Here is a 26,515-nt window from a genome sequence, read left to right on the forward strand (position 1 = left end):
CCCGCGTGCCCCTCAGAGATGCCACGTGTGCTCCTGTCCCCAGCTGGCCTGCTTCTGTGGTCCGACAAGCTTGGTCCCCCCCAGGGGTGTCCAGCCTGTGGCCTGAGGGCCACATGCCACCCAGGATACACAAAGTCATGAATTTACTTAAAACGTTATGAGATGCATTCGTGATTGTGTGTCACGGTGTACTGAATGCGTGGCCCCGGGCAACCCCTCTTCTTCCTGTGTGACACAGAGACGCCAGGAAGCCGGACACCCCTGCGGGGTCCCACGTCGTGCAGAGCCATCTTAAAGGAGGGAGCACCGGCCTCCGGCAGAATAGCTGGGGGGTGTGGTCTCTGTCTTTGTGCGCCACCGAAGCCTTCATTTCCTTTTCAGTAAAAGGAAGATGAGTGACCATTCACTAAGCCACCAATTTTCACGTGAGCGCTAAGTGACATGGCACGCGGACGGGACTTCAGACAGGGTGTGGCACCAAGTAGATGCTCAGCACATATGAATAGCCACCCCTTCCTAACACGTCCTCCCATCTTCCTGGAGGCAGAGGTTCTCTCACACTCGGACGGCGGCGTACGGGCTGGAGAGGGAGCCTCTGGCGCTGGTTGGGTCGTCCTCTCGGACCCAGGGTACTGACGACAAGCCCTTCCATGGGGGACCGCAGACTCTCGTGCTGTGAGCGACAGATGACCTGGGACTCAGCCCCAGTGCCGTTCGGCAAGTCCAGAGCGTGGTGACACGAGCCTGGCTCATGGGCACCGTCACTGCCAGTCAGCTCCAGCCGGTGCACGTGGGCAGGGCCACGACAATTTCTGTTCATCTTTCTAAGAGAAGCAACTGTAGATTTCTGTGTGAAATCTCCTGACTTTGAAACGTTTGCATCGAGCTCAAACCGTTGGATCCACTGCGGATCCACAGGACCGGCTCCATCACACCACCTGTGGGCCAGAGCGCACCCCAGGCGTCAGAAGGTGCCTCCCACCCCACCCCCCGGGAGAACCCGCCTCAGGGATGGAAGGAAGGGAAGGGTCTGAGCATTTTTTTTCAAATCCTCGTGTGTCTGTAATCTCATCCTTGCTAACGTGTTGGCAGGAGTTGGTAATGTTTCACCGTGATCCCGAAAGCCAGCGAAAGTCCGCCGGTCTCCAAAGGCCCTGGAAGAGTGACTCTTGCGGTGGCAGTCCAGATAGCTGGAGACAGACAGGTCCAGGGACAGACACACCTGACATCACATCACAGTCAACTGTGCTAGGCAGAGCGCTGACCCTGGACCCGAACTTGCATTTCATTTGCAGCCCATAGTGTTTTCAGGCCAAATACTCCATCAGGAATTGCATTTGCTGCATCAGTAGAGGGTGGCCCCAGCCCATTCCCGAAGTGGGTGACTTTGTCGTGGTTTTTCAAAGTCACACCCCAGCAGCCATCTTCACTGGAGCGTCCCAAAGCCTCCAAATCCCAATAGACCGGCACGTCCTTTGGCTTGGCTCCTGGTCCAGGATACACGGATCGGCCTGTGCGGAGAGGAGAGCCTCTGGGCCTCCCCTGTCCCCAGCACCGTCTCCACCCTGTCACCAGCGGCCTGTTCTTTGAAAACCAGCCAGAGCCCAGCACTCACAGTCCTGTGGTCCCCGCCCTCCTTCTGTCCCTTTGCTTTTAGAGTAGTAATTGTGGAAGTGATAACTGCATTATTTTATTACAACTGTGTGTGGTTTCCAAAACGTGAATGGAAGACCACCTGCTTCTAAGTCTCCTGGACCTCATTAAGAATACAGGTTGCTGAGTCCTGCTAGTAACTGAGTGAGTGAATCACAAGTTCTGGTCGAGGCTCGGGATTTGTGTTTTTAACCTGATCTCCAGCGGATCCTATGACGTTTGGGAAGCGCTGGCCATGCTGACTAAGGACTTGGCATTGAATGAGCGAAGTCTGGCTTGAGTCCCACCCTCCTCACTGGTCACGAGCAAATTGCTAACTTCTCCAAGCTTGTTTTTATTTTTTCATGGAAACTAAAAGGAGTACCTATATTAGATAATGTTTGTAGAGTAGCTAGCACTTGAAATGTTAATTATTATCATCATTTCACCTAATTGTTATAACAACCCAGGAGAGTAGGTGGGGTTAATCCTCTTTTATAGGTGAGAAATGGAGACTCAGCAAGGTTCGGTAGTTTGCCAAGACCACACAGCAGAGCCGAAATTTGAACCACAGGTTACTCTGACGCAAACTGTCAACTACTCTTAAAACAATAGTAGGAAATTGGGCTAGAATTAAAATGAGAGTTCAGAGGCCCGGAGGACCCAGAACCAAGCGGGCCTGCCAAGCGAGTGTCTGGCGACCCACTCGGTCTCTGCCTGGGGGCCTCTGGGGCCAGCGAGTCTGTGGCTGTGTCTCACTGCGACTCCTTCTGTGCCCAAGGCCCGAGTCTTTGTTGCTCTTAATTTGTCAGCCCCTTGGAATGTTGTCAGTGGGGGGAGCGCTGGGAGAGGCTCCTCTGGAGCGAAGCCCAGGAACAAAGCTTCCCTGTCAGTCACTGGGGCTTCTGTTTCCCAGACAGCGCAGGGGGAGGACCTCTGGTTTTCCTTGGAGACTTTCTGGGGCTTCCTCCCCATGAGGGTCCTACAAGCTGTGAATGAAACCGGGACCCCAGGGAGGGCAGTCAGAGGGTTGCCATCCGCCCAAGGCCGATTTAATCCACACATTTAAGAGAGAAAGAAAAAAGGCACATTAAACAACAGAGGCTGAAGCTCACAGCACTTCCTCAAACCCGTTCACTCTGCCCTTATCCCCGGCTGGGCTGAGCAGAAAGGAGACTCCGAGACAAGGAATGAGACTCTTTGGGATGTAGCCAACGTATCATAAGATTATTTTTAAAAATTGGGTTATCAAATCATATGTCCCCACTTATTAAAAAATAAAATGGAAAGAGCATTTAACATATGACTGCGTATTTGCAGTGGGAAGCAAAGTCCGAAAGACAACCACCAAGGTCCTGACCGAGGCTGCCTGCAGATGGGAGGAGTTTAGGTGATTTTAACTTTTGCAATCGGGTGTATCGGGTGTTTTCCACCTCCTGTAAGATGCGCCCACACTAACCGTGCGGTTGGGCGCATTTCGACAAGCGCGCAGTCACGTAACCGGCACGCGGTCACGTAACCGGCGCCCAGACGCCCCCCGCGGAGCCCGTGCCCTGTCCTGGGCCTGTCCCTTGCCTCCACCCGGCAGCCACCAGCCTGCTTCCTGTCCCTGCAGCGCCGCCCGAGGACCTAGCTCATGCAACGGCCCGGCAGCGTGCCGCCCTGCCGCCCAGCTCCCCCCCCCCCCCCCCCGCGCCTTGCTCTCTTCAGTGATGTGTTCTGTTCGGCTGTAGGACTGCAGCCCAATCTGCGTATCCGTTCCCCTGCCGACAGGCACTAGGGTTGTCTCCAAATTTTGATTATTATGACCGAAACCGCTACGGACGTGCACCTACATTTCATTTCTCATGGGGAAATAACCTAAGAGGGATTTTCTTTTATGTTATCCGTTTTCCAATACTTCTGCGATGAGCACACATTACTTAATGACGAGGACCAGAGCAGGGGGAACCTGGCCTGCGGCCCATTGTTTAGAGAGCTGATGCAGCTGGGGAAGAAAGCCTTAATCAACAGTGTGGCCACAGCCGACTTCACTCCGCAGCAGGGCCCCCACCTCGCCCCGTGCGATAGACGCGGTTAGAGAGATTTCCTCTTCTGGGGGCTTGGTAGGAATCTGTAGGAGGCTGAACTTTGCACCAGTAATGGGGATGTCACTTTGTATAACACCCTTATCACGCAATCTGGCCATAGCTATGAAAATTGGAAACACACAGCCCTGACCAGTGTGGCTCATCGCGCTGGGCATCGTCCAGCAAAGCAAAAGGTCACTGGTTTGATTCCCAGTCGGGGCATAGGCCTGGGTTGAGGGTTTGGTCCTGGTCAGGTCATGTGCCTGAAGCAGCAGGTTGATGTTTTTCTCATATCGATGTTCCTCTCTCTTTCTCCTTCCCTTCACTTCTTTCTAAAATATATATATATTTATTATTATATATATATATATAAAATAAAATCTTTTAAAAAATTGAAAATAAACATACTCCTTAATCTACCGATTGAACTTTTGTAAATTTACAGCATGGGGCAAAAGGAGGTTTACAGTTGTAAGTATGCAAAACACCACGTTTATTTTTGCATTATTGTTTATTAATTATTGTATTACTTTCCATCCAAACAACTGCGAACCTCCTTTTCCTCACCCTGTATTTTAAAGATAAATGTCTACAAACCCAGAAAAGGTGTATGTGAGCATCATTTGTAGAGAAATGTCTCGGGAGTGCCCTGAAGCCCATCAGCAGGAAGCCGGTGGAATGAATCGTGGCGTGTCATTTATGGGACTGTTACGGGGTAGTTAGGAGCAAAGAGGCTGATCTTTATATATGACACAGGACAGCCTCCGATGCTGATAAATGGGAAAAGAAGGTACAGGCAGGTCGCTACAGTTTCCTACCATGCTTGCTTTAAAACAGCATGCTTGTAGTTCTCAGGTGCTTTTCTATAAGTGAAATGTTTGTGGACAAATTTATAGACAACTCTAATCATTGCCACTGGAAAAGCAAAGCACAGACTGGAGGGAGGCAGGGGAGGGGGTCGCCTGTCAACTCCAGTCTCTCGGCTGCTCTCCGAACTTCCCTTTTTCACATGCCTGTACTCACATGTGTAAGAAATGTGTGAGTTCAAGAAACCCATCTGATCTCAGCCCCAAGAATGGGAACACACCAGTTTCGTGTCATTCCCTTGCACGAAATACAGGCGTGTGCTTGTTTTCTGAGCGAGAACTCGTAAGACTACTGAGCCGGCCAGGCCTCATGCCACCCGTATCTGTCACAGCTGACCCTCTGTCACTTACCACTGTGATCGTTACCATTTTCATAAGCGCCACCGCACTGACCCAGGGGGTTGCCTGACAGTTTTGACTGAGGGGAATTATTTGTATTCCATGGGTATCTCTGACTGTGGCCTTGACCGGCCCTGAGATATGTTTCAACAACGAATCACCAGCGGCCAACCCCATGTGTGACCTTTGGAAAATGAATTTGCCTGTCGTGGGGCCATCCCCAGTTCTCTTGCCCAAGTAAAATGTCAATTAGATCACCGGCTGAATTTTGCTTCTGTCTAGTTCAGCGTACTCAGCTCACCACCCCGCACGTGTTTGCTCTCTTCCTTCTACAAAAAGATTCCGCACCCAAATTCAGAGTGCGCTCCCGGCTCTGCGCAGTCACCCACGGAAAGAAGCCGGCGCCTGGCTTCATTGCGGAGACAGCAGTGTTGAGTCACTCTGTAGCTGTCTGCAAGTCTAACTCCGTGGTGGAAACAGACGGCCTTTGTTTTGGAGGTGTGAGCACTTCCCGTTGGTCTTATACTGTGGGTGTCCCTTGGGGGTCATTTTTCTCTTCCTTCCCCTGAAGCGTGCCAGACAATAGGGAAGTCAAAACTTTCCCTTAAAGGACCTTTAGCAGCCATGGACCAGAGAGAAATGGGTGGGGAGGAGGGTGTGGCTGCATGGTAGTGACTCAGCCTAGAGCAATACTGGGACCAGGACATTGCCAGGCAGTAAAACCTCAATGAACAGAATCTGTTTCTGAAGTGTTCGCCACATCGCCGGAACTTGAAGACATTTCATAGGGATAGAAACAAAAGGGCTTTTCCAGAAGTGCCCTTCTGCCCCCGCCTGTTCCTTTCCATCTGCCCTTTACTGCCCATGCCCTATTTTAAATATTCCGCAGGGATAAACTGGACCCTGGGCATGTTTTGTTCCCAGCTACAGGAAAGCTACACAGGCCACAAAGCCAGGATTCTCAGCTGTAAGCCTGCTTAAGAAACGGTGCTTTTCTGTTCTTCTAAAGCGAAGGCCAGTCTCTCCTGGTTACATCTCTTATGCTCCCGCTGCCACGAGACAGCAGCTAATGTTAAAAAGTGTTCATCTTTGCCCTGTACACGAAACCCCAAGGCCTCCCAACTAGGGGTTCCTGCTTTGACTTTTGAGGGTCTTCTTGGTGTCTCCGAAGTTGAACTGTTTGAATCGGACCTTTGCTGGGTGCTCTTTACCTGTTGCAAGTCATTGTAAAACGAGGGCTGGCACTGAACGTTTTCATTTGGGTCCATCGGGAAGTAGGCTCAAAGTGTCTGCACCTTGCCAGCAATTAAGATGCCCAGACACAGCCTGGGACCCTCCGTCACCCAGTACAACTGAGTCGTGTGTGTGCAGATTTCCCCTGCTGGGTTGTTCGTGGCAGAAGACCAGCCTTCTCAGTGGACTCTCAATCCAAGACCCTTTTCTGGAGTCAGCTCCTTAATTCAATTAGATTTCCTGAAATGAAGTCCCGTCTTTGCTCCCTTACTACTGAGAGAGGTACGAGCTGTGCTTTTATAATGGGCGGTTTGGCCGGCGTGTGGTCGCCCACGCATGCAGCCTCTTTGCCCGTTGAATCGAGGAGGTAGAATTAGTCAGAGACTTGCCAGGGAAATACAGCCCACACCTCTTTTTTTTTTTTTTTTAATGTGGTGATTCAACTTGTCTAGGATCATTCAGACGGTGGGCAGAAGTCGTGACCAAAACCTGGATCCCTTTGACCTGAGCCTGGGTCTCAATTTACAAAGGCGACTGCTTGGTAACACGGGGAAATGAGGGCCGTTGGAAGGAAAGTTCCCTGTGACCCAGAGTGCTGCCCATGAGAGGCAAACCGCATGCATGCGGGACCACCCAGGGAGCCACGAAGCAAGGGGGAGGAGCAGGGGCCAGGGAGAGAGCGGGCAGCAGCCTTCATTGAGGTTTCCTTGGGAAAAGCCAGGCAGGGCAGGGTGAACAGGTAGGGCTGGGCTGGGCTGAGTCATTCCCAAGGGCCTTGGGGTTTAGCAGCTGCGCCCAGTGGCCTGAGGCCTGGCCCAGGGTGGTGTAGGGAAGGGAGCCGATTGCTTGGTGTGTGTCAGAGAAAGGAGGTGGTTGGGGGTATGGACTCAGGATTGGTTGGTTAGGATATGAGTGACAGGTTCACTGCCAAGTTGTTTCCTATCTCTAGGAATTAACTAGCTCTGGGAAGGGCAGTCTATCCCTAGTCAGCAAGCTCCGCCCCCTCACACCCTGCCCCCCACCAAGATGTCAAACTCATAAAATACAAAAACACAAAATAATGATGATACACCCCTAAGTTCCTGGGACTCCTCAATCCTGACCTTGAAGGACAAAATGGATGGGAAGAACCAAGCACCCCTGAATTCTAGGGACATTTTAGACTTGACAGATGCAATTTAGTCTCATTTACTGTCTTGTTTTTTCCCACGGGTGTATTATTGTATGCTGTTCTCTCTCTGAGGAGCGTGTGACCTAAGGGGTTCATGGTCAGGTCCTGATTGCTCTGCCAAATGCCATCCCAGGACCTTAAGTAACTTTCCTCTCTCTTCTCCTCACCTTCCTCTTTTACAAATGGTGGGTTTGGGCCTGACGACCCAACGCCGACATCCCACGGCATCCGTGGCCGTGCTCATCCCCCGAGGGCTGGGGTCTCCTTCAGCAGGGCTGGGGGCCACAGCAGGTGGTAGCGCTGATGACCTGAAAGCAGACAGTGATGCTCCGGTGAATGGATAGGGAGGTGAGCAGGTGGGCGTTCCCAGGATGTCTCAGTGTTATGCTTTATAATCAGGGCTTAAAAAGTAAGTCCCAGAACAGTCCTTAGGGCTGGACGACTTGCTTACTTCCTCCCCTTCCTCTCTGATCTCTTTCTATTCTCACTCCCAAGTAAACAAAAGGGTTGTGTTCCCTGCACACACACACACACTCCTGCCCATATGTTTCTCCGAAATATGTGGGGTGCATGAAATGGCACATGCCGTCAGATCCGCAGTTGGGCAAATACAGGGACGGCGCTTCAGTCTCACTGAGAAGTGGCTGTCAGAACCGTGCCGCTCACTCAGGGTCTCTAAGTGCTCTGTCAAGCTTTAACTTGATTAAAATTGAAAACCACATTGCTGGAAAACCAAATGTGAAATCGAATTCTCTTTACTTGCTCTTACATCCCAAAGCCTGGGCTTATGGATCATCCCCAGCTAATTTATGCCATCTCTGTGCCATACATTAATTTTGAATATATTTGTTGAAAATTTCCTGTAGCTTGCATTTATGGTTGTCAAAGGGGCTTTTATCTTGAAAAAATGGTGCTGGTTTTAATTACAATTCTAAATAGCTCCATAACCATCGTGAACCCTGGATTTACATCATCTTTATGACAGCCACGCCGATTCCTGCTTTATTGATTTTGTCATTTGCTTCATTACGGTTAATGCAGACCTTTTGTGCAGACACAGTTCTGGGGCTGTGCTCTTCTCGGAGAGGTTTGCAGAGACATCGTGATGGAAAGAGACCCCCCCGCACCCACTGCGGTGCTGACCAAAGGGAAAGTCTGCTCAGGAAATGGTTCCAAAGTGACTATCCATCACTCCCCAGGGAAATGTTAGCTCTGCCTGGCAAACTTCTCCTCTGCTCACGTGCGTCCCGACTTCTCGGTCGTGGAGCCTGGCAGGCGGCACCATTCGGGGTGGCCGGAGTCCCGGGCTCACCCCGCCCCAGGCCGCGTCTGTGCTCGGCCGGGAGACCACTCTGGGCAGCGGCGGTCACCCATCCACATGTCATGTGCAAACCCCGAGCCCCGGGCACCCCAGTATATTGGGGTGTGCATGTGTTGTGTCCTCTGCTGAGGCCAGCACCCAGCGTGAGGGCCCAGGAACGGATGTGAGGGACTTCAGAGGAACATGGAGACCTCGAGTGGGCAAATTTGAAAAGGAATTTTTTAAGGGGAAAAAATGGAATTAGGGAGCTTGAGAAAGTGTAAGAACACACACTGGTTTCATCAGGCGCAGGCTTGAGAAGGCTCTGGGTTCCCGTCCAGCAAGGGAGTCCCTCGAGGGGACTCCGTGCACAGAGGTCAGGGGACCCTCTGGGGGCAGAAAACAACACTGTTGACCTGGAAATGAGCATTTTCCCCCTCGGGTCCAACCTCCAAGTGCCTTGCGCTTCCCAAACCAAGGGCCCTGCGGGAACTTGCCTCTGGCCGGGATGTAAAACAAGGGTGGGCTTGCCAGAAAGAGTAGTTCAAGTCCGAAGGTTGTCTCTGAAGGGAGAGGGGGCCCATTGCTAAGGGCTGTCAGTGGCGGATCTTGAAAAGATCCGTCTCCTAGGAGACGTCCTCCACCCTTGTCCCTCGCAGGACCTCTCTGCAGATCACTCAGCTCCAGGTGTCACCCACAGGTGGCTTCCCTGCTCCTGCGCCCAGAAGCCCTGCTCCCCACGTCCCCACTGTCAGTGGCCCGTCCAGCTGTAGCTTCCTGAGGCCACTGTAAAAATTACTGAGTGCTTTCGGAAAGTCGTCTCTGTGACTAACAGGAGGGAGAGAGGCGCCATTTCTGAGAGGGAAGAGGAGAACTCAGAGCTGCGGCCGAGGGAGCCAGTGCCGCCGACCCACGTTCTATCCCCGTAACTGTCCAGAAGCTCCCCAGGGCTGGGCTGGTCCGACCCGAGAAATGCTGCGCGAGCCCCGGCGGGTGGCTCAGTTGGTTGGAGCATCATCCCAGGCGCCAAATTGAACCCAGGTGCGGGTTCAACCCCCGGTCAAGGCACATGCCTCGGTTGTGGGTTTGGTCCCAGGTCGGGCTGCGAACAGGAGGGAATGGGAAGCAACTGTCAGTTTTTCTCCGTTACATCGATGTTTCTCTCTCTTTCTTCCCCTCCCTCTCTCTCAAATCTATCAACATAATTTCTTTTAAAGAATTGCTCCATGAATCTCTACCTGACAGGCACAGCCGAGGGTTCTGCATGTGGACCGTTTCCGTGGAACAGTTTGGTGGAAGTTAATGCCACATTTCATTCATACTTGCATTTTCGGGAACTTATTGTTTAACCCTGCGATGCATCAGAACTTCCGCATCCTCACTGTTCTCCACAGGCAGAAACTCCTATTTGTGTTCTCAACATGCTGCCTTAAAAACAAATTCTGTCTCCTGGGCCAGTGCCTGCAGCAGCCAGAAGAGAAGCCCGTCCTGTGAGGAGGACCGGGGCTGGACCGAAGCTCCGCAGCCCTGAGGGGAGGTCGGGGGCAGGGCGACAGGAGAAATCACCTGTTTCACACCTTTGTTGTACTGAGGGGGCAGTTTTAGAACGGAGAGGCTAGGCGCTTGTCATGTGATTCCCAAGCAAACTTTTAATTTTTTCCACTAAACCATACCGTCTCAGATAAAACGCTCCTGCTGGCAAACGGGGAAAAGAGAAGCACTCATTTCTTTTTCCCCAGCACCCTGCTTACCCTCAGTGCAGAAGTGCGATCCCTGTCTTTCTTTCCCTTGCCTGGAAGCAGAGGAGGAATCGGAAGCTCACTTCAGGCTTGATGCAGCCCGCTAAAGAGCAGTAGCCACAACCCCGAGCCAGAATTCGGGGCTCCAGACGTGGAAGCATGTTGCTAGAACTGACCCCTAACCTTTTCCGGGGGGGGGGGAACCATGGGGACCTTTCTCTACGTTGTTCTTGTAGCCTCGTCCAGCTGTTTTGAATTTAGTCAGCTCAGAGAGACCGATGTGACTGCTCCCAGTGGCCCTGCGACACTGTGAGGACTCGGAGCTAAGCAGTAGGAAAGATGATGCCCCGCCCCTGCATTTTCACCTCGTTCTTCCCCAGGAGCTAGATGCCTTTCACTGCCCCCAAGGTTAATGCCAGGCCTCCTCTGAGCCTTCACCAACAGGGAAACCCAAGAACCAACCTGGGGAAAGGCAAAAGGAAAATGGGAAAGTCGGCTTCTGAAATGCAGATCCAATCTACAGTCACCTGTGCGCTACTCGGGGCCCGGGGTGAGCAGGGGCATGGAAAATACAGAAGGTTCATCGGGGCTGTTCCATAGTAAGTTACGTGCTATCTCATCACTGCAGTGTACACCTGAAACTGATAGAATACTGTATGGCAACTGGAGCTGAAAAATAAAAAATGACTTTTTAGAAAAGAGTGGCTAATCCCACATTTTATATTTGACTTGGGAGTCGAGCAGGTGATTTTCCCCGCCTTCCGTCTGTTTTACCGACTTCCTTCTCTTTGCTTAAACCACTTTTTTTTTTTCCTGAGTGTGGAGTGATTGCTGGTTTCCCCAAAGCAAGCTAGGAGAGTTTTAAAACTTGCTATAAATAATCCCCCAAAGTAGGTGCACTGGATCCCGCCCAGTTTCTCTCCTTCATTCTCGTTGCTCTTCCAATGCCAAGGCACAGCTGTTCCCACCAGACAGACTGGGGCTTGCAGCCTGAGGGTGCCCGGTGGGGGATCCGGCGGGGGCTTCCCCGCCTTCCTTTGTGCTGTAATCTCAGGAAAACCACCCTGACAATGAGCCTCTCTCCTAAAGGTCCTCCTTGTCACGGAAAGAGTGAGCTCCCCTTTGTTTTTTAGGTAAAGTCGAGGTAACAGAATTTGCCATTTAAAGGGCACCATTCAGCAGCACTTAGTATATTTCCAATGTTGTGTAACCACCATTTTCATCGATAAAAAATAAAGGAGTCACTCCCCGTTCCCCCTTTACTCCCCGGCAACTTCTAATCTATCTTCTGTTTCCAAAGATGACCTGACAGTTCCCGTGAGTCGGCTGATACCAGATGCGTCCTTTCGTGTCTGGCCCTTTCACTTCGCATAATGTCTCCAAGGTTCACGTTGGAGCATGTGTGGGCATTTCACCCCTTTTTGGGGTAGAATAGTACTCCACATTAGGTGTACCCCACCATTTGTTCATCCACCCATCCGCCCGCTGGTGGACATCTGGGTCACTGCTGCCTTCGGCTACTAAGAGTAACGATGCCGTGGACATTCGTGTGCGAGCTTTGTCTGTGCGCCCGTCCCGGCTCTCTCAGGTCTGTCCCCCACACTACAGCTGCAGGGTCGTCTATGTGCTCCGTGGCGCACACTTGAGAACCACGTCATTTTCCACACTACTGCCCGTTTGACTTCCCACCAGCGGTGCGGGCAGGTGCAGCTGCCCTTGTGGGTGTAAGGCGCCACACTGTGCCCCCACAAGGTTTGCACGGAGCACCTCCTGTGTGCCAGGCACCATGGGGCAGGTGCGGGTGGGAGCAAGGCCGATCTCGCCCCTGTTCCTCTCTTGCCAGAGAGTCCAGGCATTCATTACTCATTAGAAGTAATAGTACAGAAGAAGAAGCTGGCCTTTTTCGGGGGTATTTCCCCTCTGCGTGTGAGCCAAATGCAGTTTTCGGCGCTGCCCAGGTGCTGTTTTGATGGGCTTTTTCCAGCAGCTAATTACAGGGACCTTGATATCCCCCTTACGCTGAGCTTACAAGACACATTTTAATTGGCTTCTGCTACCACAAAGATACCTCTGAGTGATGCCTTGCTAATGGCCACTGACCCTGCACATCCTGGCACCCAACCTTGTTCGAGCTGCCCAGTTTCAGGAAGGCAGGCCTGTGCCACCACAGGGGAAGGCCACGCCCAGGAAGGAGTGATAAAATCCCTGCCGTTTGCCACTTGCCTGGAGGAAAGAGAGCCGTTTCTCACCTGCTCAAGAAAGCACTGTGCGGACCAGCTCGGTCAGAGTCCCACCCTTCCTGTCCCGGTGACCAGTCACCTCCTTAGGGTGTGGGGCAGGTGCCTGCCCATCATCCCAGCCACTGCAACTCGAATCAGTCAGCTTTCCCCAGCGATCCTGGGGAAGTCAAATGTCCCAGGACCCCCAGGGAATCTGATGGAGAACACAGGGGACAGTGAGGGGACACTGTGGAGTGTGCTGCCCTCACCTGCCACCTCCTGGGTAAGAATGCCAGCTAGCCAGTGAAAGCAATGGGGTCCCAGTGGCGAATGCCAAGACAGAAACCTTGACTTTCTTGGCCAGCTTCATCCTGGCCTCAGATAACGGAGTCCGACCGTGATGCAGTCATAGCACAGTGTGCCCCTCTTTGCCCTCGGAAAGTCAGAGGCAGCGGGATGAGAAGGTGGGTGAGCCCGCTGGCTCCCGGAACAGGAACGCCATTGGAGCCTGACTTTCTAATGTGTTGCTGAGTTCCCTGGATGATGCTACACAACCTCTCTGAGCCTTGGTTTCCTCATTTGTTTGAAACTAGTCCCACAGCTGGGAGATAAGTGCTTTAATGGAGGGATGGCCAAAGGACCAGGTGGGTTTCCGGAGAAGAGTTCACTTTGTTTGAGTCTGTGCAGGAAGGTGTCGTAGAAGGTATGGCCCCGGAGGAGGGACTTGCTGGCAGGGGAAGAGAGTCCCCAAACAAAGGAGGGGGCAGGACCGGCCGGCGTGAGTGAGGCATGAAAACCTATGAGTACTCGCTGCGTCCACGTGTTGTGTAGAGGGGTGTCGGGCAGCGCCCTGCTGAGGGGTCCGGGCTGTTCACAGAGACGCAGCCTGGCCTGCAGTCCCCGTGCGTGACAGGCCTCGGCGCGGAGCCGAGCTGAGACATGGAGCCCTCGGGGCCACACATGCCTTTTCTGTAAAACGGGTCGTGTTCTTGGGAGCTGCCACTGGGCTAAGGCACTGAAGGCGCTCAGCCCAATACATGACCTAAAAATAGTAAATAGACAGTATATGCAGATATTACTGGGATTGTGCTGTTGCCATTCATAGTGTAGGGAGTCCCGAGGGTTTATGAGCCGGGTAAGGAACGTTCGGATGAAGAAATTGTACACCACAGGCAGGTGACGGGATGGCACTGGACCGGTCTAGGTGCTCGGTACATTTCCTGACTGGTAATTAGTTGAAAATGACCACCAAGAAATGAGGTTACGTTCTGCAGTGGGGACTGTGACAGTGGGCCCGTGAACATCATCCTTCCCGTAAGAGGGAAATCTGTATTTCGTGTAGGTTCTGGTGGCTTCTCACATTTCAGTGTCATATCCGCTGGAGAAGTACAAAAAGCACGGAGCCAGAACTGCCGCCCTCGGTGCAGACAGAAGTCATTGAATACCGCAGATAATAGATTCTTTGGTCTGGGACGGAAGGAGAAGGGATAAAGGGATCGTCTCAAACCACAGAAAGATCTAAGTGAGATGAACAGGAACTTCTTCTTGAGAATCTCATAAGAAATTGACCTCAGGCCACATAGCTTCCAAGCCGAAAGAGAATTTAGAGATTATGTAAGATGAATTCCTGCATTTAATATTTTTTATTGCAAAGCAAAGAAAATTAAGTGGTGCCACAAATACATTTTCAGAGCGCATGCATTTCATTACTTTCGTACTTAGAGCCTCCTTTGGGGTTAAGTGTTATTACCTTCGCCTCACAGGGGGAGGGACCGAGATGCGGGGGCCTGGAGGGCGTCTTGGTTCGCTCAGCCTGCGGTGGTGAAACACCAGAGACTGGGCAGCTTGTGTGCAGCAGGGATTCATTTCTCACAGTTCTGGAGCCTGCAAAGTCCAAGATCAAGGCACTGGCGGACGCTATGGCCTGATTCCCAGAGGGCTGTCTTCTCATGGCCATATCACAGTGAAGGGGCCTCTTTTCTCATCCCGTTCCTGGGGACTGGGCTTTCATGACCCAGTGACCTCCCAAATGTACCCCCACCTCCTAACACTATCACCTTGGGGGACAGGTTTCAACATGTAGATTCAGGGGTGACACAAACATTTATTATGTAGTATTCGGCCCCTTCCCCAGCCCTGTTCATGTTCTTCTCACACACAAATACACTCAGTCCATCCCAGCAGATCCAAACCCAGTCCGGCATCAACACACAAGTCTCAAGTTCATTGTGGCATCTAAAGAGCATCGAAACCAGGTACGGATGAGATTCGGGGATATTCATTCTGGGCGAGATGGCTCTCCGGCTGCCAACCAACCTGTGCTTCCAAACCACAGTGGCGGGGCAGGCACAGGGCGGGGGCGGGCCCTCCCGTCCCCAAAGGGAGAAACAGAGAAGGAGAAAGGAGTGACCGGTCCTGAGGGAGCCCCAAACCTCAAGGCTCGAGAATGATCCCCGACTCGATGTTCCGCCTGCAGGACCACAGGGGCAGCTGTGGATCGCTGTGTGCACATGTCTGCACGTTTGTAAGGGTGTAGTCTTCCATCTTATGAACTGGGTGGCAAACATTGAGAGCCTCCACAAGGTTAGTTTGGGTTGGAAATGTGAGTCTGTTCAAGAAAGCCGTCCATCTCTGTACGAGATCCGTGCGTTGCCTGAAAGGGCGAACAAAGCTCTTTGTGGCATTGTGGGGGCAGGGCCGTCGTGCCTTCCTGTGACACACCGTCCACGCACCGTCAGGGAGAGGGCCGTGACTTCAACCCAGTGCAGTGCCTGCTGCTCACAGCCCCGCGTGTGGATGGAAACCAGCGCTCCGCCTGCCTGGGCTCCGATGCCTGCAGCTGTGTCAGCCTAGGGCGGAAGTCTCTGCTCCATGGTCATCCTCACCAGGGCTGGGCTAGTTTATCTCTAGTCCCAGAGGGGAAATTTCTGAAACCTCCATGAGTATGAAAAATTTCATAAACTTACTACACTTTGTGCTGGTTGATTTAGAAAAAACAGAAACGTGGGAGATAACTTTCAGGCCCATTAATGAAAGCCCATTTCATCCTCCCTGTGTCTCTCTCTCTCCTCTTGGTGTCAGGGAGGAACCCCAGGTGGTTATCACGCAAGAGTGTAACTAGGGAAACCAGAAACCTGCCCCAATTGCTATGGAGACAGCCTTTTATTTGTTTGGCCTCTTGAGTATTCATGACACTGTCAAGGCTTCAGAGTAAAACACAGTACTTCTTACAAAGACCTGTTCGTTCCCAGTGTGCAGAGGGTGGGGAGTGCACACTAGAACATTTCAGCTGCGTTCGGGGCTCCCACCAGCCCAGTCGTGGGTGTGTTTGCACAGGGATAGCTCGTCCCTCTTACAGTGGAGACGTGAGGAGCCTCTGGGAGCGGTCATGACTGCACGCCCAGTTGGTGACTCATTTCGAGGTGTGGGGACACTGAGGTAGGGGTGATGCGCTGAGAATCGATTTCCAGCGGGGTCGGCACGAGGGGCACAGGGAATGAACAAGCACCACAGTTGGCCCGGGACTGATGAGTTTCCCAGTGGGCTTCGATGCTGAAACAGGGAAAGTTCCAGGCAAGCTGGCAAGATGGGTGTCCCAGGTGCATAGCCCTTTGGTCCTAATAACATATCGACACAAGAAAAGAAGTGGATTTTTAAGGCAAGCAAGCCTCGCAATCTTCTGTGAACGATCACCAAGTTTGGTTGGTTCCGTGGTCTAAAAGTTGGTGAGAAACAAATGAAGCTCTCTCATCGTGAAAATGGAGTGTTTTCGTTTGATTTGCTTTTTGTTGGTTTGGCTTGGTTTGGTTGTTGTCGTTTTTACTTTTCTGGAAATGTGAGAACTTGGTTTCCCGAGGAAACTCGTCTCAATTAAATGGGAGCCTCAGCTTCTTCCCCTCGACTCTCTTTCACGCTGACTCGGTTCGCAGGGATTCTGCCTCTGCGTTTTCCCGCTCGAGTCCGTTTGCCAAGTCTCCAAAAAAAACCCAGCAATGACGTAAACACAGAAGTGGAGTCCCTGCTGTTTCGCAGGGATGTGTAAAGCACCCCTGTCTTCTCCAAGCTCTGGCGCGCCTCTTCGGCGCTAATGCATCACCTGTGTTTGCACGTGGCGGAGCTCACTTTCGAGAGCCTCGACTGGAGTGGGCGCAGTCACCCTCCTGCTGAGAAGCTGCAGGTGTGGAGCAGTAACATGATCCACACCACGCGAAGGTGTCACGGGAGCCGGGAGGCACAGAGTGCATGAGGACGCTTGCTGAAATAGACTCCTGCTCCCGTTTTTAACTACGCCGAGGCGGGACGTCCTGACCCGAGAGCTGAAGTAACCCAGGACCCTGTTCTTTACAAAGTAGGCTCGGTCGGTGGAAGCCTTTAGAACGCTCACCGTCACTTGATTATCTGAGTGAATCTGTAAATGCATATGTAGGGCGAGATCACATGTGATCATTATGTAGGAAAAATAGGCATAAAGCCATCACTTCTATGGACAGGGATCTTGGTGGCTCCATAAATAATTCATGGGTCAGCAAACATATCCATATTGCATATATTCCAGGGTCTGGTGGGCAAGTGTACAAAACATGCAAAATAATAGATTCACCTTTTTGTGCTCATCTGCGATGTCATTTTAATGTGGAATCACAGTAGCTCCTTAATGATGAGACTTAGCGACAATTCATTAGCAGACTGCGGCTCAGATCAAGTGTTTGATTTGCCTACAAAGTGTGACCACGACTCAATTATGTGGAGTGCGTGCGTTTCTTTTAAACATCATTTTTTTTCCCTTTTGCTAGTTAAAATAACCTTGAGTTTGGTTTCTTTTTCTCTTTTGAAGACCCCAGTCAGCAGCAGACAAATGCTTCTGTAATTTGTTCTTCAATGATGATTTTTTTTTTTTTAGAATGTTAAACTGCCATAAAGAAAACAACTTCAGAACGGCTAGCCGGTTTCTTGTTTTCTGCTTAAAGGACAATTGGATAATGGGGGAGCAAAGAAACAGCACGTCAAGGCTACTTCATGTTTTGTCTTCTGTCTCCTTTAAAAAGGAAAGCAGGACTTCCCCAGATATATATATATTTTTTTAAACACTGTAACATTCTGTTTCTCCTTGGTGTAGAAAAAGAAGTACACTTCAAATATGTATGTGTGTGAACATATATATTTCGTCAAAAACAAAGCCAAATGGGTTTAGTGTTTCGAGTTAGCTGACACCTTTTAAGCTCCTGGAGATGTAAAAACTGTGGGCGGTAAACCTTCCAGAGATTTTCAGAGGCGGTCTTACACTTCGCTCTCTCTCCCCGGTACCCGCTACAGCGTGAACGTCTAATAAGACTCAGTGGCTCTTACGGGTTAATTCATTGCTGGATTTCGAGACCATGGACTTGCTTTGAATGTCTATTCTAGCAAGGCTTCCCTCGCGAATTCCATGCAGAAGTCTCTCCCACTTACTTAGTATATTTTGTGTAGACTGTCTTGCTCAGAAATGAGCAAAGGTGCTGAACCTTCGCTCCCCCTCTGGTTTAGCGTGAGGAGGACGGCAGGGGGGTGCTGCCAGGAGAGAAGGGCTGCCCCCTGGATTTGGGGTCCAGAGCCCTAGTGCCCCGGGACTGAGTTTAACCCTCCCTGGGCCAAAATACCTGGGGGCCCTGAAGCATCTGGAGGAACAAGGAACATCTGGACCGCAGTGCCTGGTATGTAGAGCTTGCATGTGAATAACTAGTTGGGGATTCTGCGTTTCTTCCAGATCTCCAAAGCCTATTTCTGCAGATTTCTGTTTTCAAGGTGTTTCTCCTGGGGCCTCAAATACATCATTGAAATCATGGAATTTTCTTTCTTTCTTTCTGCTCTTCTAGTGGTTAGGAGATAGGTAGATGCTCTTAATATTGTAACCAGGTTTTTTTTTAAGCTCATCTTTAAGATGAGCTATAGCCCTGACTAGTATGGCTCAGTTGGATGTCCTCCTGCAAAGCAAAAGGTCGCCAGTTCGATTCCCAGTCAGGGCACATGCCTGGGTCATGGGGTTTGGTCCTTGGTCAGGGCGTATTTGAGAGGCAACAGATCTATGTTTCTCTCTCACATCAGTGTTTCTCTTCCTCTCTTTCCCTCCCTCTTCCCCTTTCTCTAAAAATAAATAAATAAAATCTTAAAAATCAGGATTCAGATATTTTTCGAATTTGTGAACCACAGAATAAGTGTATCCTGCCTCCATTATGAAATCTGAAATGGGACTGAAGGAGATGAATGGTACTAAGAGCACGCGCACGACGGGGAATTCTTACAAAAGCGCTCTCGCTGCCTGCTGTTTGTGGAGTTTATTTTCAGTCCTCTCGCATGCTGGCTTTTCTTTCTGACTTGTTTATATTCTCAGAGTACAAAGATACAGTAGCCGGGAAGCTCCTCTCAGGGAGTCTGCCTTTAGCTCTTGTCTGAGGATTCCTTTCTAAATGGACCCGGGTATCATTTTAGCACTCACATTGTTTGCTGAAATCCGAGCCGCCCCGGGAAATTAGAGCAGTTAATTTAATAGCAAGACCGTTTTGGGGCTTCTGGGCTTATTCACAGGCAGGAGAGTGTAAATCAAGTTGAGTATTCCGTAGAAAGCCGAGGACAATAAAAGTTACCTCCCCAAGATAGCCAGCCTGCCCTCCATCCACCACCTTCCTGCTCCTCACCTTCACCCTGAGCCCCTCGAAATCTAACTTTATCCCAAGTAAGGGATGTCCCCAGATGCTCCCCAGCATCCGTGGCCAGGGCAGAAAGACAGCAGCCTGCGTGGTCGTAGAAGGAACACTGGGGTCATTGCGTATTTGTGGTCGTAGGGCCATCAGGTCCAGCCGTGAGCATGGCTCCTGGCTCAGAGCTTCCTGCCAAATGCTTTGGACCCAGCCCACCACACTTCTAAGGGAGGACTCCCTCCGCAGCCGCCCGGGACCAGCACCGCGCCAGGCACTGGCGTGGACGGTTTTGTGCATTGAGAAGGAGTCAGGAGCCACGTGAAGTGCACTTGTCATTGCCAAGGAAAAATGGAGAGAGCACCTCAGGCCTCCTGCGACAGCTGGGGGCCTGTGCCTGTTCCCCCAGTTCCCTCCAGCCGGCCCCCTGAGTAATAGCAGTTCGTGTGAAGTGGCTGGGGGCTGTTTTGGTTGGTTTGGGAGAGGATGTTTGAAAAGGCACGACGCAGACCTTTGACCCGGAGGTTAGCGCACACAGTGACATCGGAGGCCCGCGTCACCCCCCAGAAACACGCTGCTGCGTCACACGCTCTGGCCTTCGCTCCAGAAGGTTCTGCGTGCCCAGCAGCGTCCGCTCCCAACTTCCTCACAGAAACCCTGGCCTTGCCTTTACTCCGCCTCCCTGTCCAGTGCTTCAGGGCCAAGTTCTGCGTGTCTGAGATGTACTTGAGAGAGAAAAAAACCCTCCTCTGAACCAAGTGCGAACTCGCTTTGTTTTAGGGACCTACCGCATTTTTTGGACCATAAGCCTCACCTAGGTTTTAGAGGAAGAAAATAGGGAAAAAAATTTTTTGAAGCAAAAAATGTTGTAAAATATTTAATAACATAAATAACATAATATTTCACTGATGTAACTATAAAGCTATGTTGGGACTATAAGACGCACCCCCCTTTCCTCCCAAATTTGGGGGTGCGTCTTATAGTCCGAAAAATACGGCAGCCTATTTGCGGGAAATAACAGGACTGATGGCTGGCGGCTGATGAGCTTTTTACAAATACTCGGATGCTTAGTGCCATGATTTCTTACACTAGCTGGGAGGTGAAGTAACTTGGGTTTTTGTCTGCCTGACGGGACCCTCCTGGGCCCCGCAGGGCCCTGAAGACTCAGGAAATGCTTGTTGCATCTTGGGAATGACCGTGCCATCTGAGGCCGGGGTGCTGTGTGTCTGTAGTTGGAAGGAAAGGAGACCATCCTGGTCATAATACATAACTGTCCTCCAGAAAAGCCCACTTAAACCCGTAAATGTCTTACATTCTGATACACTGTGTGTGTTCTGAATTGGCCTATGAAATGCACCCACAGAGATGCTCGTATTAAAGCTCAGTTTTCCCGTTACTGATAAACAGTGAGGCGTCAACTTGTGCCACCCACTGAAAATATTTCAACATCGCGTAAGTGATGATGCGTCAGACACCCCTGCCTCTGGCCCTGCAGTGGCCGGGCCCTCTCTGACACTCTTTGTCCCCTCCTCGGCAGCATCCTGGGTCGCAGGACCCCCGCCCGCGGGGCGCTGAGCAGTGGGTTTTCTTATCTCTTCCACATCTCCTCTCCCCACATCTTTTATAATGTCTTCCTACCACTTCATTTCTGTTCTCCTGTTTGTGAGTTTCTCTTCTCCCCTGCAGACTGCGTACGTTCCATGTAAAATTCTACACATTTGGGGCGTCCTGTTTGGTTTCTAGTGCTCTTGAAAAGAGAAGATGATAGAAAACCCTTCACATATCCATCAGATAAACAACATTCTAGGTGGCAGGGACCTCTTTAACATGTCTGCACAAAAGCAGACGCACAAAGCACCATCTCTACACACCACCCCGGACTTCCCAACCTGATGATTTAGTGACTTTTCTACTTAAGAGGATGGTGCCGTTTTTGCCGAATTCAGCACATTCATGGAACAATTTCTCGGAGCCAAAAGCCGGCCCCACTGATTTCTGCTTGGCAAGGTTTGGTGGCCGTGGCGTGGGGCAGGGGTCGTTGATGCCTCAGCCCTTAAACTGATGACAAGTCTGGAAGCAGGGCAGCAGGACTAGGCTCCCTTTGGAGACCCCCACAGGGATTCGGCGGCCCCACGCTCCTGGGACACCTATGGAAAGGACACTCAGTGAGCGCGTGAGAGAGGCTGCCAGAGAATTAGCGATGGGGGGACTCGGAGACTCTAAGCGAGGAGGCATCCGCAGGCACTGTGGACTCTGCACACAGAGCTCATGAGCCTGCAGTGCCTCCTGAGACGCCCATTTCCTGTTTACTTTTCCATTTCAACGGTCCAGGGTCTTGCACCGTGAGCATCTATTGGGATGATCCCCCTCCTAACCGCAGCAGAGCCCGTCTGTGGGAGGCACGGAGCGGTCTCCCCGCACATACCTGAGGCCACTCCCGTCCTTTCACACAGCCCTGTGTCCGCATACGTTGCGGTGATAATAGCGCTTTAATTTTAGTTCTGCCGTTAGCAGACAATGAAGCACTCTGTGAGGGTTACCCAGTGGCACTGCAACACCTGTTTTGCAGACAGTGGTCTCGGGATAGGTTAGCACAAGTTACCAGTGAAAATTCCAGCGCCAGGAGGCCTCTTCACCTGAAAGGGGCTCGTTTCTTTCTTTCTTTCTTTTTTTTTTTCCTGAGACAAAGGAAAGGGAAAAAGAGTCAATGAGGAAGTTTTTTGGTACAGCCACTTCCTTCGGCCAGCCGCCCCCCTGCCCCGCAAAGACCATGTTGTGTTCTGCACACAAAATGCAAAAATCATAACCGTTTTCCATATAACATCTTTTTTAGAAATCAAATGAGTCATATGTAATACACGACCTTTAAGTTGGAATGCAGTCCTGGTAAACATCCTGACTTACACACCAGATGTATTTTGATCTAAAGATAACAGCATCTATTTGTTATCTCTCAACTAAAATGCCTCCATCCCCAACTAGACTGTGTACTAGTCGAGGCATCTTTCTAAAGGACATTCTTTTCACGCTCCGAAGACGGAAAGGGAAATAAAAACAGAGTTCTGAAATAGGTGCATCTAATTCTCCCCAATTTAGATGTAAGTGGTACATCTTTAAGGCCATAACGATATTCCTCCCCCCACCCCAACCAGGAACGCTTCCATCAATGGATGTCTTTAACGCTGATGATGGTTGGTGCAGTTTGAGGGAATCTGTATTTAGCCAGAAAGAGCTTCAGTAGAATGACCTGCCAGATGGGCCCCTAGCAAAGCACAGAGGCATCAAACCACCACAGACATTTGGTGCTTAGAATAATAAAAAGACTATAAAATTAGATTAGTTGAGTCTAATTTGGAATTGGTATATTCCCCGTGCACCCTCGCCGCCTTTGGGCAGATCAAGCCTTGAGATGTAGCGCTGTGTCGGAAAAGGGCGACTTCCAGTAAAGGGAGCCGGTGCGGGACGGAGGAAAGCATGCTGGGAGGTCTCGGAGGGCAGCGCGGTGACCTCCAATGATTTACAGGCCTTTAGCTTAATGAAATTGTTTCAGTGACATGACGGTAAGAGCTCGTAATGGATTGGATGCCCTAATGTAATGAAATTACTCCCTTCTGCCTAAAAAAAAAAATGCGCAATTAATATTTACTGAGACCTGACGGCGTTGGGTGCGCTCGTCTGTGTAGTTCCCTCAGACAGTCAGAGAGGAGAGACGGAGCAGCCTGGCAGGCAGGCTGGCTCTGCGGGAGCTCCTGGCGGGGACGAGCGGAGCCCGCAAGGGGTGGAGGGACCAGCGCTCCGGTGACCGGGGACGCCCGGCCGGCCGGCCGCTCCGCGGCGCTGCCCCCGCTCCGCCTTCACGCTCTCCCCTTGCTTTTCCACAGGCAACTGGACAACAACCACATCAGCTGCATTGAAGATGGAGCCTTCCGAGCGCTGCGCGACCTGGAGATCCTGTGAGTTGATTTTGCGGTCGCTGCCTTGTGAGCGTGTGTGCGTGCCCGCGCGCGAGGAGGCGAGCGGGGAAGTGCGTGTGCAGGGGGTTCCGTGCGGGTGCGTTTCTGGGTCGGCTGCTGCAGTGCTATGGAAATTGGGGACCGGGGGGACGCCTCCAGCGCACTCCCCTTGGCCAAAGTGTTTGCAGGCAGCAAAGTGTGATGTCTCGCCTCCCACCAACTGGGGCTTCTGCTAATTAAGTCTCAGTTGAGCCCTTTCTCCCCAGCCGGTGCTCTCACAGCATTTGTTGCTGGGCAAAAACAGATGGACCGGAGTAGCCCCCCAGCACCTGCCTGCGCATTCAGCGGGGTCTGTCTGCCTGTGGCCCTGCAGGAGGCAGGGTTCAGGTCTGGGAGTCCAGAGACGGGGCAGCACCAGGGGTCAGTGGGGAATCACCCAGAATGAGAAAGGGACCTTGGCACAGGACTGGGGGGGGGGGGGCGATGCCAGGCAGCCAGGTAAAGTCACTGCACCGCTCCTGGCTCTCACCTCCGGTTTCAATCCCAACTCTAGGCAGTAACCTCCAAGTGGAGGGGGTCAGGCAGGATCAGAGGACGCGGACCCCTCCCCAGGACCCTACTCCGTGTACCCCATCAGGGGGCTGCTTCTCCGTGTGCTGGGTTTTCAGACGGGTCTAGCTAAGGACACCTGACTTCCAGGGGGAAAGTCACTTAGGAGTCATCTTGGGGTCATTCAAACTACAGTTGAATTGTGTAAGAAAACATATGGATTGGTCTCACCCTAAGCTACACTTCTAGCTGCCCCCAATGGAGGCCGGGGGCGGGGAAGCCCTTGTGTCAGGAGACTGGGGTTCAGTCCTGACTCAGCTCCTAATTAGCTGCGTGACCTTGGGCAAGTCCCTTCCACGCTCGGAGCTGAAGTTTTCTCCTTTGGAAAATGAAGGGGTTGGCTGTTATGTCTTGGGGGTAACTTCTCCCCTCTTAGCGCTGTAATTGCTTGGGTCTAAAAATGATCCTGACGCTACAGTTCCATCCAGTGACGGTAGGGATTTGTTGAGCATCCCCCTGAAAATAAAAAATCACGTAGTCACCAGGTCGCATCCCTCTGACTTCCAGAAAAATGAGTAAATGTCAAACAAACAAACAAATGTCCCCTTGCATGGAAAAGGAGGAGCAGGGCTTCCTTTCACCCTCCTTTGCACCTGGCCCCACAGACTGTAGCACCGGGTTGGAGAGATCCTCTCCACGTTGCAGGAGAGAAAGGTGATTCCAAGAGGAATCACACGGAGCGAAAGGGGATGCTGATGCTGCAAGCTGCTGGAAATCTGAGGAAAGCAGAGGATTCCCAGCGCAGAGAAGACAGGACCCACAGCCAGGGAGGTTAGGTTGTCATTCCTGAGATGGATGGTCTCTCCTTACCCAAACTCTGACCCCGGAACCTGCAACAAATGCACATCTCCTGGGGAGAGGATGCCAGCCCAAATTTAGTAACCGAGGACTTCTCTTATCAAGAGGCTGGAGCCGAGAGGGGTGGGCCCGATTTCCCCCGCCTACAGAAAAGGCCTTTGCAAAGGAAAGGGCCATGCGGAGATTACCACCCTATTCTCGGGAAGGATGAGAAAATTCCTTGGGAAGAAACCAGGAAAGGGAAGTCACCAGCTGCCACGAAGCCACTGGGAGGACCCGGCAGCCTGCACCTTAGTTCTCTCTCCTGGGCTTGGCGGTGTCTTGCCTCCCCAGGAAGGCCGTCTGGGGAGAGGGCAGGGCTTTGCAGTCAGACACCCCGGGGTGTGGGGGCTCGGATGCCGTGGGACTTTGGCCAATCTACTCAACCTCTCTGACTCTCTTTCCCTAACGTTAAGAAGCAGTGTCTTCCATATTTCATAAGAGGGGCTCTCGACCTCGTGTCTCTTCCACTTCCCTCAGTGTCCCTCACCCTTGCCCCGACCCCCATTAAAGCCCTGTCCAGGACAGCACTGGACTCCTCAGGAAAGTTGGTGTCCAGGTACGCGCGGTCTCTCACACTTGAGGCTCACAAACCTGTGATGGGAAAAAGAGTTTCCATTCTCCATCATCGCAAAGAGCCTCCAGAATCCAATTAGTTTATCCTCTCGATTCCAAACAAAGCCAGATCAATAGCTGTGTTTCAAAGGCACGCTCATTTGGCTTCACATGGCTAAGTACTCACAATTAATCATAATCAGTTATTCCATGGGCTTTAATTTCCAGCAGAGGCACATAGCTCTGGAACCATCCATCTTAATGGCGAGCCATTCTGAAATTGCCTAGAACTGACTTCTCCATTTAAAGGCGCTCCCCTCCCACCCCAGATCTTCCAAATCCCATCCGCACATCGGCACTGTATCCTACTTCTCCGTAACCACAGCGTAGGCACCATAAAAAATCTTGGCAATCAAACAGGAACGAAGTGAGGGCATCTTAAGTTAACTTAATAAATTCTTCAGAGAGCGTCAGGGAGAGAGAAGGGAGCTCAACAGCCTTTCCCTAGAAAGGTCATCTTTAAGCATCTAAAGCTTTCAAAGGCTGCAAGTTAAGAAGACAAAACATAGTATTTCAGGGTCTTTTCTCTCTGATGTTATGCAGCTTGAAGGACAGGATCAGGAAGGACTCGTGATGGCCTCGTGGAAACTCTCAGAATTGACTTACGGAAAGTTCGTGGGCCCTTGAACAACACGGGCATTAGCGGTGCTGACCCCCGCGCAGTCAAAAATCTGTGTGTAACATTTGACTCCCCCCAAGACTTAAATTGTCCCTCAGTATCCACAGGGGATTGGTTCTAGGCCCCCCCCCCCAAATACCCAAATCCTCGGATGCTCAAGTCCCCTGTGTAAGATCGTGTAGATCAAGGGTATAGAGTTGGCCCTTCGCAACCGTGGACTCCCAACCTTGGGTAGAAAACAGTCCAGGCATTTAGTGAAAAACCAAATCCGTGTGTAGCTGGACCTGCACGGTTCAAACCCATGTTGTTCAAGGGACAGCTGTGGTAGTGGAAATGTTTCCCGTGGGACCACCCTGTGCTTGCATCTTTTCTGCGGTGGAAACGCCGTTAAACCTCTTTCCATCACCACTGGGGTCAGCTTTACTGGTTCCATTGGAGGAGAACGTAGGAGATGAGTTGGTAGGAGCCACTCACTGGCAGTGAGGAGAGAGGAAATAGTGAAAGGTTGGAAAAGACTGAACTCTGCCCCCCTCGCCCTCGTTTCTGGCTTGTGCCCGTGAGACACATCCCTCACAGAGGGTGGTGGACAGAGGAGGGAGTCGCCGCTGCTTTCTCTTCTCCAGTAGCCAGGAACAGGATGAAG

General features: G+C 51.5%; 1 protein-coding gene across 1 annotated transcript in view; it reads left to right on the forward strand.

The window, feature by feature from the left end:
• The window catches only part of SLIT3 (slit guidance ligand 3), a 513,545-nt gene that overhangs the window by 361,233 nt on the left and 125,797 nt on the right, over positions 1 to 26,515 (forward strand). The window contains exon 6 of the mRNA XM_037127916.2: positions 23,121 to 23,192. Coding sequence (XP_036983811.2) covers positions 23,121 to 23,192 — 72 coding nt within the window. The remainder of the gene's footprint in view (positions 1 to 23,120; positions 23,193 to 26,515) is intronic.

The sequence above is a fragment of the Artibeus jamaicensis genome, unplaced genomic scaffold (genome assembly GCF_021234435.1).
Source record: "Artibeus jamaicensis isolate MK-2021 breed Jamaican fruit bat unplaced genomic scaffold, CSHL_Jam_final scaffold_3151, whole genome shotgun sequence".
In the NCBI taxonomy this organism is placed as follows: Eukaryota; Metazoa; Chordata; class Mammalia; order Chiroptera; family Phyllostomidae; genus Artibeus; species Artibeus jamaicensis.